This window comes from Haemaphysalis longicornis, unplaced genomic scaffold, assembly GCF_048455015.1.
Source record: "Haemaphysalis longicornis isolate Haplotype H1 unplaced genomic scaffold, Haemaphysalis longicornis Haplotype H1 scaffold_1, whole genome shotgun sequence".
Taxonomy (NCBI): Eukaryota; Metazoa; Arthropoda; class Arachnida; order Ixodida; family Ixodidae; genus Haemaphysalis; species Haemaphysalis longicornis.
Window position 1 is genome coordinate 472,700,201 of NW_027526203.1, and position 16,519 is coordinate 472,716,719.

Consider the following 16,519-nt stretch of genomic DNA (forward strand, 5'->3'; position numbering starts at 1 on the left):
GAGGTCTATTCACCCTGACCATGAAGTTCCCGTTTTGTTGCGCCACCCGCTTGTGGCTCTTCGGTTCTTTCGCTAACGTATCATCAAAATTTTCTATAAAAGAAGAAAAAATTGTGCTTTGTATTTTAAGAAAGCTCGAAAGTATAACAAAGAAAGGTTTTGGCAAATATTATTCCTGCTTTGTAATGACGTGCTTCCGCGTAATCAAAAGCATCAGGCCCGGATGTGTCATGGCGCTCAATTACGTGCCTGACGTTCTAGTGTTCTTATGGTCCCGATAAACTTGAAAATAGGTTTTAAAATACGTTAATTTGCTGACCATAGAATTCCACATTGGCCTAGTATTAATGGTAATGCATGCAAGGAAACTTCCAAGGCTCAGCGATGGGTAGGAGTCGATTTAATTTATGTGCTGCTTATGATGTGTTCTGTGCGGCGCCATGTTCATTTGTTGTCAAAATATTTGGCTTTATTGCTTTACGTTTAGGCCGTAACTAAAATTTGTGTGTAGTGTAGCAAATGGAGTACGACAGCAATGTGTGTTGCGACCTGATTGACCGGTGCTTTTGCAGGTATTTTGACAGAAATCAAGCCCATCCGTACGAGGTTCGTATCAGTCTGCTTGGCGCAGCTTTTTGTCCTCTCTGCCTCAAAACTTGATTCTTTGGCTGAACTTTCGGTGTGTCGGTGGGCACTTGTCGTGAGCCTGCCGCAGGAGCTTTTTCAATGGCGTAGGCAGGCGCGCAGGGCACGGCATCGTTGCTGGCATCCTCAGCGGTGTTTTCTTTATGTTTTCCTACGATACGCGGAAATCCGTAAAGCTTGCGGCGTTCAGCAATATAACAGTAGCTAGTCATGCCTGGATGCAGCTTTAAGCGGCATCTGCACTCCACCATTCGCATGTAGCTCTGCTGAGCAGTGCCGAACGTCGGGTACAGCCCTGGTGGGCTTCAGAACTAGGGACGCCTGAAAGGTGTTCTTGCTCCGATCTTGCGGCAGTTTCCTAAGCAAGAGGAGTGCAATTTTGCCAGAAAATGTGGCTACTAAATTGGCGCAGCCAGCTGCCTTAGGTGGCACTCGCAGGAGCCACCCGAGAAGTGTTTGGAGTCGCGCTAGGCCTAAGCAGCCTTTTTTTTTCTCTCTCCATAGTGGTGGTGCGTCCTTTGCCCCACGAAGTAGAGTGCCGGGTCGGCCCGTGTGTGCGCGCGTGTGCAGCCAGCCCGTCTCTTGATTCGCGCACTTGTGTCCCGCCCAGCGAGGCCGGTATGGTGACCGTGCTGCTGCTCTGTGTGTGCGCAGAGCAAGTACAGCTCCAAGTCCAACCTTGGAAGTCGGTACAGCGACAAAGTGCGCGAGTCGCCTTCAAATGGTAGCCACAGCCGAATGGGCAGCCCAGACAGCCGACACAGCCCCCGCTACCACAAGTCCTCCTACAGGATCAAGGACCGGGACAAGGACCACGAACGAGGTGCGTGCCCTTCTTCTTCGGCGGGCAATTCTGGCCGAAATGCGCCTTTTTTTTTTTTTTTTTGCATATTTACGCCTGCCAGTCTGCAGATAGTTGAACATGGGCAGTAGCAGTATTCGGTCGCGTTTTGCGTGCGTCTCCGGTTGTGGAGGCCGAATGCAGCAGTGCCCCTGCAGCGGGGGCCCCTGCTGCCACAGCGTTCCTTGTAGACATGCGTGAAGGGCAGCCCTTGTGTGTACATGTCTGAGGACGCTCCTGAGGTCCTACCTTGTGTGCGCAGTTCTAGAATTTTTTTTCTACGTTTGAACGTTCCTGCTGACGCCTTGGTGTCTTCGTTCTCGCATCTTACTGGGCAGAAACCTGAGGGTTTGCGAAGCTGGGCAAGGTTTCGGTAATGTTAAACAACACGAATTGACCATGGAGCAAGCAGTACGTCTTCTAAGAGCAAGCGTCTGGCTAAATCCTGAAGAGCTATTGCTTGTACCACGGGTCCACATTTGTCATGGTCAAGTATGCGTGGCTGCATAGGGGGTATGTCTTTTGACCTTGAAAGTGGACGTGTTTGCTGCCCGGGAAGCGTTCAGAAGTTGCCAAGGGAGGCCCCCTGGCCTGCTAGGGCTGTCGGCCATGGTCTTCCTAACCCACTGCAGCTGAGCGTACGCCCCGGCACGTTGGCAGCGTTGCACTGTGCCATTGGGGGAGAATGTTCCCTTATTGGCTTTGCACTGTATCATAGAGCGGAAGCTCTGCTTATTAGGTCGCACCACCAAGAAAGAAATCAAGTGCCGAGTCTGGACATGTTCATCACTGGGAGCATGCATCCTTAACACGCGTACCATGCCGGGGCAATAGCCCTTCTGTGGCATCTCAAATTCAAGTTTGTGGGCATTGCAATCACAATGATTTTGGGAAATATGGGAAAAGCGACATAGATGGATTCCGTTTCATCCATCTGTACGACCTTTTGCGAGTCCTCTTCTTTTTTTTTCTCAATTGCATCTTTTGAAAGAAAAAAAATTAGTGTTAGGGACTTTCCATAGTGGTAGTTAAGGGGCATGCTGCCATATTTACGAATGCAGCCTGGAGAAGTTGGGAACAGCTTATGTACCAGGATTTGTAGTACATTGATGTAGGCAATAACACCGAGGCAACTGCTCTGCATGCACAAGTTTCTCATTTGTGAATGTAGAAAAACATAATAAGCTTCTCTTAATAAGTACAACTTTTTGAAAAATGAAGCTATTTTTTGAACGTCTACTCCCAAAACTAGTACAATTCAAAGTTCGTATAGATGATATGGTGCTCAGCCTTGCTCATTTTCTGTGCCCCTGAAGACACGATTCCAAGGGAGCAGCATAGCCTATTTTGTGGAGCTGGCTGTTCACAGTGTGGTTCCCCTGAGGGAGCATTTGTAAGGAAGCTTCATTTCCATAGAAATTATTTGCTGCCGAGAAGGTGCGTTTGTCTTCTGGTTTGTGCTCCTTCCCAAGACATGTTCTATAGTTGTACTTGATACACCACTCATTCGGAAATTTAGGACATAGTGATTTTTTTTCAGAAGGATAGTAAAGCTGTCTTGCGCAGAAAATATTTTTTGTGCGGGGTGCTTTTATTTACATTATTATTAAGGGAGCAAGTTTTGTCAAAGCGGAACATTTTGCTAATTATCGAGTAAGGAGCAATGAAGTGAGCCTAACACAACCAACGGCTTCCATCTTACAATGATTGTTAGAAAAATTGCGTAACGCTCAAGAGCTTGAGAAGTGAATGTGGTGCACAAAATGCAGGACGGGGTACTATAGCTGTCAATCTCTTCATGCACACAGTTGCATTAGGTGTGTTGTTTAACACAAGTCATCGTTTAACAAATGAGAACTGTTGCCTACAAAATTGAAGAAATATGGAAGACCGTCATTTGGTGAGCTTGAATTTTTTATTGATGTACAGTGAAGTGACATTTCAGCAAGCTGTCCAGGGCATAGTGTTGTTTGTTGCCTTCAGAAAAACACTCGACGTTGCTGAGCGATCAACAGCGCGAAAAGGAAGGATGACAGAGGAGCGCAGAGACACGTTGCCCAGATATGTACCAACTGGCCCGCTTACTGTCCATGTTACCAGCGGCAATTTGGGAAAAAAAAGCTATTTGGCGATCATTGTATTGAACTTGTAACTTTTCGCTACTGCCAGTTGAACCTCCCTCAGCAGGAAAGTTTGGGAAGTCCATCTGTAAACACTAGATGCCAAGGGTGATTGGTACTGGCGCAAGCCTGCATGACACACCCTCACAAGGGCACCCAAAAACAAGGTGGTCACAGTCGGCACAGCCATCACAAGCTGCGTTGCAGCTGTGCAGCAGTGGTTGGGTGGACTCAGCTGGCATAGTTTGCTCCACTTGATAGGATCGAAGGTGTTTACCCTACCCTACACAATCACACTTTCCTGCATTTGGCATTGAGCTTGCTAAGTGTTGCAGCAAACAAAGCCTTGCCTGCACCTGACTGTCGTGCACTCAAATACACAACAGCCCGACTTTTGTGTCATGCGCTGTGGTGAGAACAGGCAGTGCGCGAAATGAAATATCCACCTGGACAGTGCCGCAAAATCACTGGTGACTATGACTGTACGTACACGGCAAACAAGATCCGCTTCAGCTTTGGGGCCCTGCTTGATCGATCATGTCGGACCAGAACAGGAAATGTGCGGCGGAACCGGAAGCCCCTCGGCAGGAGCCCATAGCAGCAGCGCGTGTCGGCACGTCAGTCGTTGTCGCCACTTGGCTCAGCCAATGAAGGGGCTTCAGTGGCGCTGAGCAGGGCAGGTGTCATCGTTGGTGAGCTTGAGAAATGTCGAAAACCAGATTCCACTCTTTCAAAGGACTCCTTTGCAGTAGCGAGAGAGTGGGGCCTGTGCCCAGCAGCGCTGTTCACGCGCGGGGAGGCACTGTAAGGCTGTTGCAGGTTCCTGCCACAGCACTGCTCTGTGCACTGCCGCACAGCTTGACCGTTTCTAAAGCCGGGGGATATTGCTAACCACCAGGCTATGAGAAAATCATGCGCAAAAACACTGAAAATGGTCTAGGGACAGAAACAAGGGACACGGAAAAGCATTTTCTGTGGCATTTTTTCTGTCCCTTTTTTGTGCCTCAAAGGTTGTGCCATGGAGCACCAACTCTTCAAAGGCCCACGTTTAATAGTGGTCCCAAAAGAAATGGTAGTCGAGACATTTTGGAAAAGGCGAGTCATTGCGGTTACAAGCTAGCTGCTTCAACATAATTAGTTAATGAGTGTGGTAAAAATGTGAGTTATTTTCTCGAGAATGGTTCATTTTATTTCTCAACATGGCGTCTGTTGAGGGCTGCATGCTTGAGGCACCGACCTTCCAGTTTTTCAATTCCGGCATAAGTAGGGGTTGTCAAGTGCAGCGAAATGTGCAGCGCCATCATGCATCTTTACTAAGTGAAGATTTTCTGCTGCTGAGCCAGATTTTCAAGATTGCGAAGGCAAGTTTAAATCCAGAGAATATAAGGCCGGAGGAACCGGTAGAAGGCCAAAATCATGCAATTGTGCTACTGCCACGGTAGATGTGTGGGACTGCACATTGTCTTGGTGAAAGGGCGCTTTCTCTTTCTGGGCCATTCTTTTTTTTCCAGCTAAAAATAAAAGGCCCAATAAAAGTGCACGACACTTGCCTGTTACTACGGTTTTGCCATTGTAGAAGATGTCCGTGAGTGTTATTTTTTGGCTGCCCCAGAAAATCAACATACCCTAGCCAACAAACGGGCCTTTGCTTTCTTTAAAGTGCTTTCATTGCTGCCAGGGGAGGGAGAATAGTGGCGTATCCATGTTTTGCCCATTCCACTGATCGATGTGAGCTGTCGGTGGCTTGTGCCAGGCAATGAATGGGGGCGTTCGGTTTTTATGCTCTTTTCGTCCAGCCAAATTGTGGCACCTCCATTTGCTGTTCCTTCTTTTAGTTGAGGGGCGTGCACTACTATTTGGTGGTATTTTTCACGGTTCTTCCACACAAGTGACTGGGCATGTTGAGGTGATATTTGGCCGCCTTTCATGTTGCTCTTCCAAAGCAGCTCTCAGTGCTGGGCACCGTCCTCGCGAACATCGGGCTCCTGCGGCCACATCTTTTGAAAAATGCTTGGAAAAAAAGTTGAAAAGGTTTTGTGGGGTCCCTTTAGGAGAGCGAAAATTTTTAAGTTATGGGGGTTTTTGCGCGTCGTCGTGGAAGGCTCCGGATTAATTTTGATCCCTTGGGGATCCTTGACGTGTGTGGAAAGTTCGACGCACGGGTGTTTCTGTTTGTCGCCTTCTAAAGGCGGATGGACAATACAGACAGGTCCACCGTAGAATAAAAATGTTGCAAAGAAATAGTTTTACAGCAAATGTTTTTGTAGTATGTTTTTTAAGCCTTTGTGAACTTTTCATCTTCTTTAGCCATGTGCCAACTTGCCAAACAACTTATTCTTTTGCACTGGGATGTCATACAGTAGTCGCTGCGGCGGCCGCCAACGGTACATGGTGTTTTTTCTTGTCACCCAGCAGAGCGGAACTAATGTTCTACACTTGCGCTAAAATTGGCAAATAATGCTTTGGTTACACTGCACCAATTCACTTCAGTATACATTGAAGTTAACTGCTTGCTCCTCCTTCGCCTTAATTAATATTCCTTGTGCTAATTCTTAAGCTAGATTAGACGAACCATTTGTAGTAGCTAGCAGCCCCTCGGGCTTCCTGCAACACATATTGACAGCTCTGCACACGAAGACTTGAGACGTTACCAACAGGCGTAATTTTTACCTCCAACCTCGGGAGTAGCCCGCTGCTTGCGAAATGCTTGCATAATGTTGCTACATACTGCGGATATCTGCGGGTTGTGGCGTCCAAGCTTACAATCGAAGCAGTAGTGTGGGAACCGGGCTTGTGAGTGCATCATAGTGGTTGGTAACAGTGACAGACGCATCACTGCTTCTACTGTGTGTGATTGATCTTATCAGCACGAGCCTTGAAAAGAGCCTGCACTCAGTCCAGTGGTGTGTTCAGCTCACCTCGCCCCTCTTCTCTTTCCCAATTCAATGAGAGCACCGTTGAGTATGTTTCTTGTCGCTCTGATTCGCTTGCAGCTTGTGTTCTTTGATAGTTATCAGGCTGAAACCACTATTGTGCTTGCTTCCATGGGCAATGATTCTCAGGAATGCTGTTCAGTAATTGCTTGGGGACATTTTTTTCTCCACATTTGTTAGCACTCCGATTGCTCTGTGCGTGCTTTTTGTGTTGAAAGAATTTCATTTTAGAGTGCGTCCCGACTTTGGGTTTCTCTCTATGGCTGCAATACTCTGCATGCCATGTTTGCATCGCTAGTTTGTTCTGGCGTGGTTGTGTTTCTGCTTATTGCTTTATAATCCATCCTCTGCACTTACTACTACAGTTGACATAACAATACCTTACACTGACCTTAAGTCAGTCATCAGACAACACCTTCGCAAAACATGGCAAGCACACTGGAATGAACAGACAGACAACAAACTACACGTTATAAAGCCACTGTTGGGAGCATACACCACTGACACGCACAACAGACACAATGAAGTTACCCTGGCTAGGTTACGGATAGGCCACACCCATGCAACACACTCCTACCTGCTCACGAGATCTCTAAGACCCTGTGTAGCAGGTGTGGAGACGGCCTATCCGTGATCCATGTGCTACTTCAATGCAAAGCACTCCACACAACACGACACCATCACTTTGCCGACCTACACCCAACACATTCCACTACACCCAGCATAGTTTTTAGCGGATGATCCCATGATTCCTCTACAACGCACCTTTTAAGTTTCTTAGCGACATTAAGTTTTTACACCTCATGCTACGCACCATCACAACCTGGCCTTTTACACCAGCCATCCTCATTGTCTTTTACTGATTTTACTTTTTTTTTGTTGAACAATTTTAGAGTTTACCTTTACATCCTTCATACCTAACCACTGCTTTGGCGCTCTTTGCCCTAGTTGGCCTTGGGCCATAAACATCCAACCACAATCATCATCATATAATCCACCCTCTCTGTCTTGCAATGTTTATGCTTCGCCATTTATTGTGCAGCAAATGAGGGAGGCAAAATTGCTGCCGCCGTTAAAGGCCAACTGCACTCAAATTTCACCTCGGCCAAATTTGTGTTTAATGCGTAGTAAGTACCCCCAAATAAGCTGAGACACAAGTGGTAGCCCCGTGAAACGCCTCGTTAATCAGTCAGAAGCGTTTAAAAAGGCTCCGCCGCAGACCACTCTGCACCTGCCGGCGGATCGCGTAAACAGCCATGACGCGCCTGTGACGTTCCAGCCTACGGTGGCTTTTTCCTCTGGCCAGCCACGCAGCGGGAGAACCGGTCGAGCTCTGCTGCCCCGTGCGCGCGTAGAGCTTGCGCGCAGACATTCTCCCGAACTGGTGACCGTCCGGCCGCTCGCTGGATGGCTGCAACGTCACTGCAATGGCCGCGCTCTCCTCGGTTTCGGTTTCAAAATCGTCGATTTTTGCTGGCCGCTTGCGGCGTCCACGTGCGTATTTCAGCTGTTGTATTTTGCATGTTGCTTTCTTTTTAAGCAGACTATACGGAAATAGGGTTTTCAAGAAGTCGAAATTTTGAGTGCAGTTGGCCTTTAAGCGCAACACTGGCAGCGCTAAACGGTGGCAGTAACGCGTGACGCGCTAATATACGGTCAATAGAGCAGACGCCCCAGTGGACCCGCCGCGGTGGCTCAGTGGCTAAGGCGTTGCGCTACTGAGCACGAGGTCGCGGGTTCGATTCCCGGCCGCGGCGGCCGCTTTTCTGATGGAGGAGCAAAAACGCCCGTGTGTACGAGATTTCGGCGCACGATAAAGATCCCCAGGTGGTCAAAATTAATCCGGAGCCCTCCACTACGGCGCGCCTCATCGCCTGCGTTGCGTCGGCGCGTTAAACCCCCACAATCAATCAAATCAACGCCCCAGTGGTGACGGCATGAGCTTAGTAGGCGGCGCGGTGTCCTAAACAAGCAAGTGATTATGGCGGACTCTTATGGCGAACTCTAAAATTTCGAAGGCAAAGCCTTGATGTGATACCAAGGACGTTTGCACTAGTCATGTATCTGCTGTTTGCTAGCTTCTGGTGGTATTCCACAGTTATGTCTTTGTGTCTGGTGTAGCCAGATGTGCTCAGGCAAAAAAGCTATTGGGTAAACAATTAGGTTAAGGCTTTTTAAAAAGTACCATGCTTTTTCGTTTCTTTACCTGATTTTGTAAATACTTTAATAGATGAACCTGCTTTGTGGGTTGCCATAAATATACCATACCTCGCGGCTTTCTGAAGAATTTTGTCGGTCACTTCTCCAGGATCTTGTCCACAGAAGCTAAAGCATGCCTGCACCGACGTAGCACGTCTTTTCTATTAAATTGCTCCAAATTTGGGATTTGGTGCTCTTTGGTGTTTTTGGTGCTTTTTCCCATAACCTGCTCCAAATTTGTATTTCCCTGCTTCAAAAATTGCTCCAAATCCTATTTGGGCTGTTGCGCCCGTGAATGATGGGCAGCAAACAGACCGGCAGTTTATAGCCAGAGCTATTGGAGGTGTTTTTCGGTTGTTCAGTGGGAAAATCGTTGGCGCATATGACGGAGACTTTAGATCCATTCACGGTTTACCACCAACATAGTGAGCATTGCATATTCTTATCCTCCTTGCAGGTGAGCATTTGGTTCCATCAGCACAATGTTAAAGACAATTCACACTTGTCCTCCACACATGGGCATACAAAAAAATGTAAACAACCATGTCCTTCATGTGACACACACTGCATATCCATTGCGTCCGCTGGTCACGAAGGGATGGCTGGGCTCAAAATCGACTGAACTTAGTTTCCAGGGCTTAATTAGGGCACGCCTTTGCACTGTTTCCAATTTAACACTTTGTGCATACGTCACAAAGTTATCATCTCTGTGCAACTTCCCAAGCATTCTCTGCTTGACTACTCGCCGCATAGTTCGGGAAGTGCCCACGAGACAGCACAACTGTGTTGTTGCACGGTCCCTATGTAATAAAACTTGCACACTATAATAGGTTGATGCAGGGCTAACTTTTTTGATCTTTTCACTTTTCAGAAAGAAGCACTTAATTATTTGTGTCTGGGACACTGCCCTACTATCACAGCCAGGATTCCGTTGCTTAGCAGCTTGCATTCAAAGTGCACGGTGCGCAAGGTCCTTGAAACCCTTCAATACCCTTGAATTTTGGAAGTCTGTTTTCAAGGTCCTTGAAAACCTCGAATTTCTGACAAGTCCTTCAAAAGTCTTGAATTTCTTGAATACTAAATTTGAATTGGTATTTGTCATCGAGAAAACACACTTTGTTGCTGAACTTTTGCTTTTGTGTAATAGTTCTGAACTGGGGCCAAGCAAACATGGATTTTTATACCCATGTAGCCGATTCTGTTAAGCAGCTGGCAACACCGGAGACACTGTGCCGTCCCATCCCCATCACTCACTGAATCATGCGGTCGCGTCCGTGCTCTGGCTGTACCGTATTCATGTCTTCGTTGAGCGTGGCTTCTTCGTGTCAGTGCAAGTGATGTGTTGATACTATGCGAAACAGTGCCCAAAAAAAGAAGACTGCGTGGCTCTACCATGAACGACTACAGGCAGTAGATCGCACCTGACACAAGTCTGCATCAGGTCAAGTGCAAGCTTTACTGCAAAACCTTTATGCGATCGCCATTGGTGAATCAGCTTTAAAGGGACAGACAACCGATTTTTGTCGCGTATATGTTCTCTAGCTCATATGAAAGCCAGCGTTTTATATAGCCCGGTAACCACAAACAATTTCTAAACAAACTGGTGGAAATAATTTTAATTTGGCAGCAAACTTCCTGAAAACGGAAGGGTGGCGGTTCGTAGTGTCGAAACTTGGCACTACAATATGTGTCCCTGTCACGTGACCTGCAAACCTAGCAGCTACCGTAACTGTCTAAATGTTTATTTACGTATTGGAAACTTTTTAACACATGTATTTGTACAAGCTTAAATTGTAAATCTATTTTTTAGCATTATTTTGAAATTTTTTGAGACACGCCGCCTGCCGCCGCTGGGTTGCTCTCAGTGTGGCTAACTGAGCCTCCATGCCCAGAATCAACGGCAGCGTTCAGTAAACAGACCCAGTGAAGAAGCTTTGACGATTCTGCCTGAAGCAGAGGCGATTGTTCTGCCAAAATATTTTATTTAAAGGAGCCATGAAGAGAAAACACAAGTTTGGTTCATTCGAAAGATTGCCTCGTTAGAACCATAACGACACCACTTATAACGCAAACTTCGCTCAAATAAGCTACATAATTAGGAAAAAAGGAAATGACCATGCGACCCACCAGCTCATTTCCCGCAACAGAACCTATGTCGTCACATGGGCTAAGCTCTGCGATTGGCGGAGGCCGGCAAAAGCAAACGCATGTTAGGCAGGGCTTACAGCTTGCATAGCGAGCTAAATGCCCGTGAAACATACTGCACATTCTTTTTATGACAAAGAACGGTGGAGTAAACAGTTGAAGGTCCGAACGAACTCGCAAGCGTGTGCGCCAATGCGTACGAAACTGACGAAACTAGCGCCGGCCGAGCTCGACATCTCGCCGTCGCGCAGACGAATTTTCGGGTTCGAGGCTCTTCGGGGCCAACGAACCGTTCAAGCACGCACAGCCGCGACCTTGCTTCGTATCGTAATCCCTTCACAGGAAGTTGGCCGTCATATCGCCAACCAGCAAAGGTAAAAATAGAAACGAGGGGAGTAAGGAACAGCAAGAAGCGACGAGATAGTGCCAGTCGTCGCGTAAGTTTCGAATGGTGTTGGCTTGCTGCTGTCGTTACGAGCTCGTTTCCAGTTTACAATCACTGAAAACTTCAGTTTGTTCAGTTACGGCAGGGACCCTTACGTTAGCTCACTCCTGGGACATGCTGGCGCTCGTCGCCGACTTCGTCAAATCGCTCTGACCTTGGGGAAAACAATGCCGTAAACACCGCGCATTGACGCTCGTATCTTTCTGGTCGAAGCAGAGAGCTCGCGCGAACGGCTTTCCATACACGACACCGGCCAACTGGCATAAGTGATACTGCTACTGAAATTGAACTATTATTAACCGTAATCAAAATACGGCACATACGTACCAGTCTATATTCGTCCGTCGCGACGGGGCTGACGAGGCAGCGGTGCCGACGGCTGGGCGTTCGTCTGTTGTGGCTATCGCGGAATGGTCGCTTTCCCGTCCACTGCGTATCCCACAACTCTTGCCGCACGCGCACTTAGAAGCATTGAGCGTTTTTGTGGTGTGAGGTTGTTAAATGCAAGCCCGAGCTCCTCGGCGAGAGTTTTGTTCTCCGGATCAGGCGATTCCATGACTAGGGCTGCGGGTGCACTAGGTTTTACTAGTATTTTTAAAATGGCCGCCGTCTCGGTCGACTCCCGCGTGTGGGTGCTATATGGAGTCGACATACTAAAGGTCTCTTCGATTTGGCCTGCACTTTCTGCATGAGTTCAGGATGAGTTCAGCCAGTTCAGCGCAGGCGCCGCCACTGCAGAACCGGTCCTGCACTTTTGTCGTCTGCTTCTGCACCTCCTCCCTGGGAGGTGCAGGGAAAGCGTGAACTCATCCTGCACTCTCTGCACCGTCGGTAAATCGAAGAGAAAAGTGCAGGCGCCGCGCGCTGCACTCGAAAATCGAAGAGACGAGTGCTGCACTACCTGAATGAGTGCAGCGAGTGCAGTAAAATCGAAGACACCTTAAGTATCTGTTTCATGGACCGGCTCTATGACGCCATTGTACACGTCACGGAATGTTCAATTTTAGCGGGAGATTTAAAATTTTGGCTTAAATTGCCTTATTTTTCAGTGAATAAAGCATCATTTCCTTCCGGGAAAGCGCTTGGGGTACTATGAAACACCTAATCTTTCGAATAAAACAAACTTTTGTTTTCTCTTCATGGCTCCTTTCAGTTTCCAAATACGCCAACGGCAGCTTAAAAAAAAAAAAAAAAACGTCGCGCCCGGGGAGAATCGAACTTCCCGCCTCCACAACGTGAAGCCAGATTCTACCTATCGTCTATCCCAACAGATGGCGCATTCGGGCAAAATAGACCGTTGCATTAAAAAAACACATAAAGGAACAGGAAAGCCTCCGATTCCAACTTTTTTAGCTGGGAACAAGTTTTTAAATATTGTTTTTTATTTCGCATACAGACAAAAGTATGTTGCCGAGCTACTCTATGTCATGGCTGCCAGCATTAGTTTTGGGAGGGACACATACGGCTCGTAGATCAAAAAATTCTAATTAAAAAGTTCTAGGTCGTTATCAGCAAAACCGTTCCTCGTCAAGGTGCTTTAAGTGATGCCCTTTCATTTGGGATAGAGAATATATACTCGACAAAAATCGGTTGTCTGTCCCTTTAAACCCAGGGACGCGGGTTCGATTCCCGGCCACGGCGGCTGCTTTTCAGATGGAGGTGAAAAGCGAGAACGCCCGTGTGTTCGAGATTTCAGCGCAGGTGGTCAAAATTGCCCCGGGGCCCTCCACTACGGCGCGCCTCATCGCCTGTGTAGTGTCAGCGTGTTAAACCCCCAAAATCGATGGAATCAACTTTAAGAAGTCGCATGAAAAGTGCCAAGCACATTGCTGCAATGAGTAAAGCACAAGGGAAAAGTTGACTGACTGCTGTTGTGACAGCGACTGAGCAGTCCACTACCACGGCTCCGTTGCAGTCACCAGGTCTAAACGACGCTTGTCAAACGCACGAGCTTGTTACTGGCGCTGAAATTCTTCCGACGGAAAGTCATCACATCCCACATGTACCACATGTCGTCTCAAGCAGGGGAGTCCCGGACAGTGAAGTGGCAAAGGCTTGTGGTGGAAAGCAATGTCCCGAGGGGCCTTCCTTTCTCTCAGCTTTGCAGTGAGAGAGAGAACTGTGCGAAGTTTTTGTCGCACTTTTCGATAAGTCGACAAATGACTGTCTGCAAAGAGTAAGCAAATGGATGTGCAGATGAGGTGTTGGGACTCCGCTCAAAGAAGTGAGATGAGGTACTGTACCTCCATTTTTTGGGGGCACTCTACTGCTAATGACATTCAGGAGAAGTTGCTAAGTGCCCTTCAGCCATTGCCTTGCGAAGGTACTTCTATGGACGGTCCAAATGTTGATGTCAAGTTCTCCAAGAAGGGCCTCCAGGAGCACTTGCAACAAAATTGCCAGGTTCAGTGTGTGGACTTGTGCACTTGCAGGCTTCACACGGTGCGCAACGCAGTGCATAGGGCAGGAGCTTCAGCGACTTTACCTTGATTGCCTGTTGTCTAGCCTGAACGCACTTTTTGAAGATTCCCCCTGGTGGAGGGGGGACTTTTCTGCAGTACACTTAAGTTTGTCGCATTCCGGTGGTTAGAGAATGTCCCTGTCATTGTGGTCTGACATTGGGAAATGCATTGAGGCTGCCGGAGAAAAAGTTGTCAACCTGCCCAAATGTGCCTTGCCAGCAAAATTGCGTGGTGTGAGGCAAATGCACTGAAGCTTTTTCTGGCGGAGTACTGGACAGACAAAGCAATAACCTTTTTCTTGTGAGGGATTTGGAGACTTCTGCAGATGCCTGTGGTGAAAAAGAGGCAGAAAATAATGTGACAAACATTGTCAAGTTGGTCTCAGAAATACTGCAAAGGACAAGAGTGCTGAGCTTCACTCAATCAAGCTTCAAATTCAGGAAAAGCTACTCGAGCTCCTCTGAAGTGGGTGGCTATGAGGAGCTGCTCCCTAATGATACTTTTTTGTGCTTTGTGCAGTTGAAGTAACTTTGGATAATATAGCTATTTTCTATTGTGTGTGACAGGAACAAATCTTGATATTTGGTAAAGCTATTCTTATTTTTTGTGTGCCATGCAAGCAAATTTGCATTGGGATTTTATTTGTGCAATAAATATGTCAAGCTTTTTGGAAGCATTGTGTGAAGATCTTAGACGTGAAAAAATAAAAATTAACCTCTTGCAGAGGGCCTTGAAAATCTTCCAATAAGGGCTTGAATTTTGCCCTTGAAAACCTGTACGAACCATGAAGTGTCATTCGTTGTTTGGGAGTGCACTTAAAAGGGGCACTGACACAAAAATTTTGCATCTTTTTTTTTTTTGTTACGATAAGTAGCTAATGACCTACTTATCACATGTGGAAACCTCATTTGCTTCAGCGTGCGATGGTTGTTTAATTAGAGGCGTTTTCAATGCGGCCAGTTGCAGTTTCGGTTTTAGTGGCTGCCGCTAAATGCGAGATTTTGTGTAAACAAAGCTGACCACGTGACCTTCGGATGGGTATCACAGAGCAGAGTTGCCGTAGCACTTTTGAATCCGCGTCGCTGGCAGTTTCTGCGAATGCCCCCACGTACTGATCTCGTGAGTCGCGGTGTTTCGCTTTCGGCTCAACTTTTTCGCGTACCCGAGCTGCAGCATAGGTGTCCGGTTGATTTTCGTCGACTTCCCGTAGATGAAACGGACCGAACATACCTCTCAAGAAAAGAAACGTGCGATAAGGATTGATAATGAGGGTGACTAAACAGCGCTTCCAAAAGCAGCGTACGACCGCACTTATTCTCGCGAATTTGCTAGGTTCGAAGTCTTTCCGATTCAGCGCGACGACCCATTTGCGGCGGCACTTAAGGGACGCAGGAAATTTGTGCAGCGAATAGACTCCGTACATGCGCACACTTCTTTTGTCGGAGTGCACTTCACACGTTTCTGGCATGAGCACTTTGCGCTTACGCTGATTGTTGGGTGCAGCCAACAACGGCGTAATCACACCCGGACGAGTAGCTTCTGTACGTCACCCTGTAAAGGCAATGACGGCAATTTGCCCAGAATTAAGAAAATAACCATCAGTTGGGGATAAAAAAGTCAGGCGTCCTGCTGGCAGGGCGAAACGTAGCCTCACAGGCAATCTCCGTCTGGACAAAGCAGTGTGGGGTGGCCCACTGCCTTAGCGGCTTGGGAATGGAATTTATGGGCAACCGTGACAGCTCTCGGATGCTTTAAATATTCCCCTTAAGGGGACCCTGCAACACTCTTTGAGCAGTGCAAGTAAACCTGCGCAACGTTTAGATTACACTGCCAGGAATACCTGAGCCAAATATTACACGTGCACGTGAAGCGGTGAGCGCGCAAATCGATGTGAAAGACGCGGAAAAACAAACCGCTCTCTCTTCAGTTGTCCTCATTATGCATGGCCTGAGGGACGTCACATAGGCCATGGCTGCCCGATCGGCTGTCACTGGTCAACTTCGCTGGTAGATTCTCCCATTTCCGTCGTCGTCATCGCTGTGTACGAACCTCTTCTATGCCTGAACCTGTAGGCACAGTTTTGCCGTTTCTTTTGTGTTTTGAGTGCCCGCGGAGTTTGAGTGATGAGCTCAATACTTCCCTTTCAACGGGACCACTCGACTACAAACGTTTATTGCTTCAAAAACGCCCTACGAGCCCGAGCGCGCACTTGCGAGCAGGCACCCATGCCTGCTTTTTTGTGGCACCAGACCGGAAATAGGCCCCTCCGCGTTGCGGAGAAAAGGAGAAAACTACCCGGCATGTGATATATCGAAGGCCGCCGAAGAGAACGCCGCGAGCCGCCCCCCTCTCTGGGAGAGAGCGCGCAGCTTTCGTCGCGTTGCCCGCGGTCGAGTTGAGAGGGAACGATTATGCGCGATTTCTCATCGCGCGTAGTTTCGTTAATTGTGAACGGATTTTCATAATTCTTGCGGGAGGAGATTTCTGGGACAATAGACTTTATCCCAAAATACATTACTAGTAGTCAATGGCAAGTGTTGCAGGGTCCCTTTAAGGCTCTGCTAGACTTGTCGCTGCGGACATCCCGAATAAATGACGCTTACCGATTTTCGATGCCGTTTGGGCGTCTGATATTCACGCACGGCACGGAGCAACATCGTGGGACTGCGTTGTCATCTGCTCGCCCCGCAGTCCCAAAGAAATGCCCTGTAGATGGCGCCTCGATTGTT

General features: G+C 47.8%; 1 protein-coding gene across 2 annotated transcripts in view; it reads left to right on the top strand.

The window, feature by feature from the left end:
• The first annotated feature begins 201 nt into the window (after positions 1 to 201).
• The window catches only part of Wcy (WW domain-containing adapter protein with coiled-coil wacky), a 115,655-nt gene continuing 99,337 nt past the window's right edge, over positions 202 to 16,519 (top strand). The window contains exons 1-3 of one of the 2 annotated variants that reach the window (XM_077688209.1): positions 202 to 388; positions 573 to 606; positions 1,300 to 1,468. In XM_077688209.1, the coding sequence (XP_077544335.1) occupies positions 348 to 388; positions 573 to 606; positions 1,300 to 1,468 (244 nt within the window). In that variant the 5' untranslated portion in view covers positions 202 to 347. The remainder of the gene's footprint in view (positions 389 to 572; positions 607 to 1,299; positions 1,469 to 16,519) is intronic. The other variant, XM_077688208.1, reaches the window with a different exon arrangement.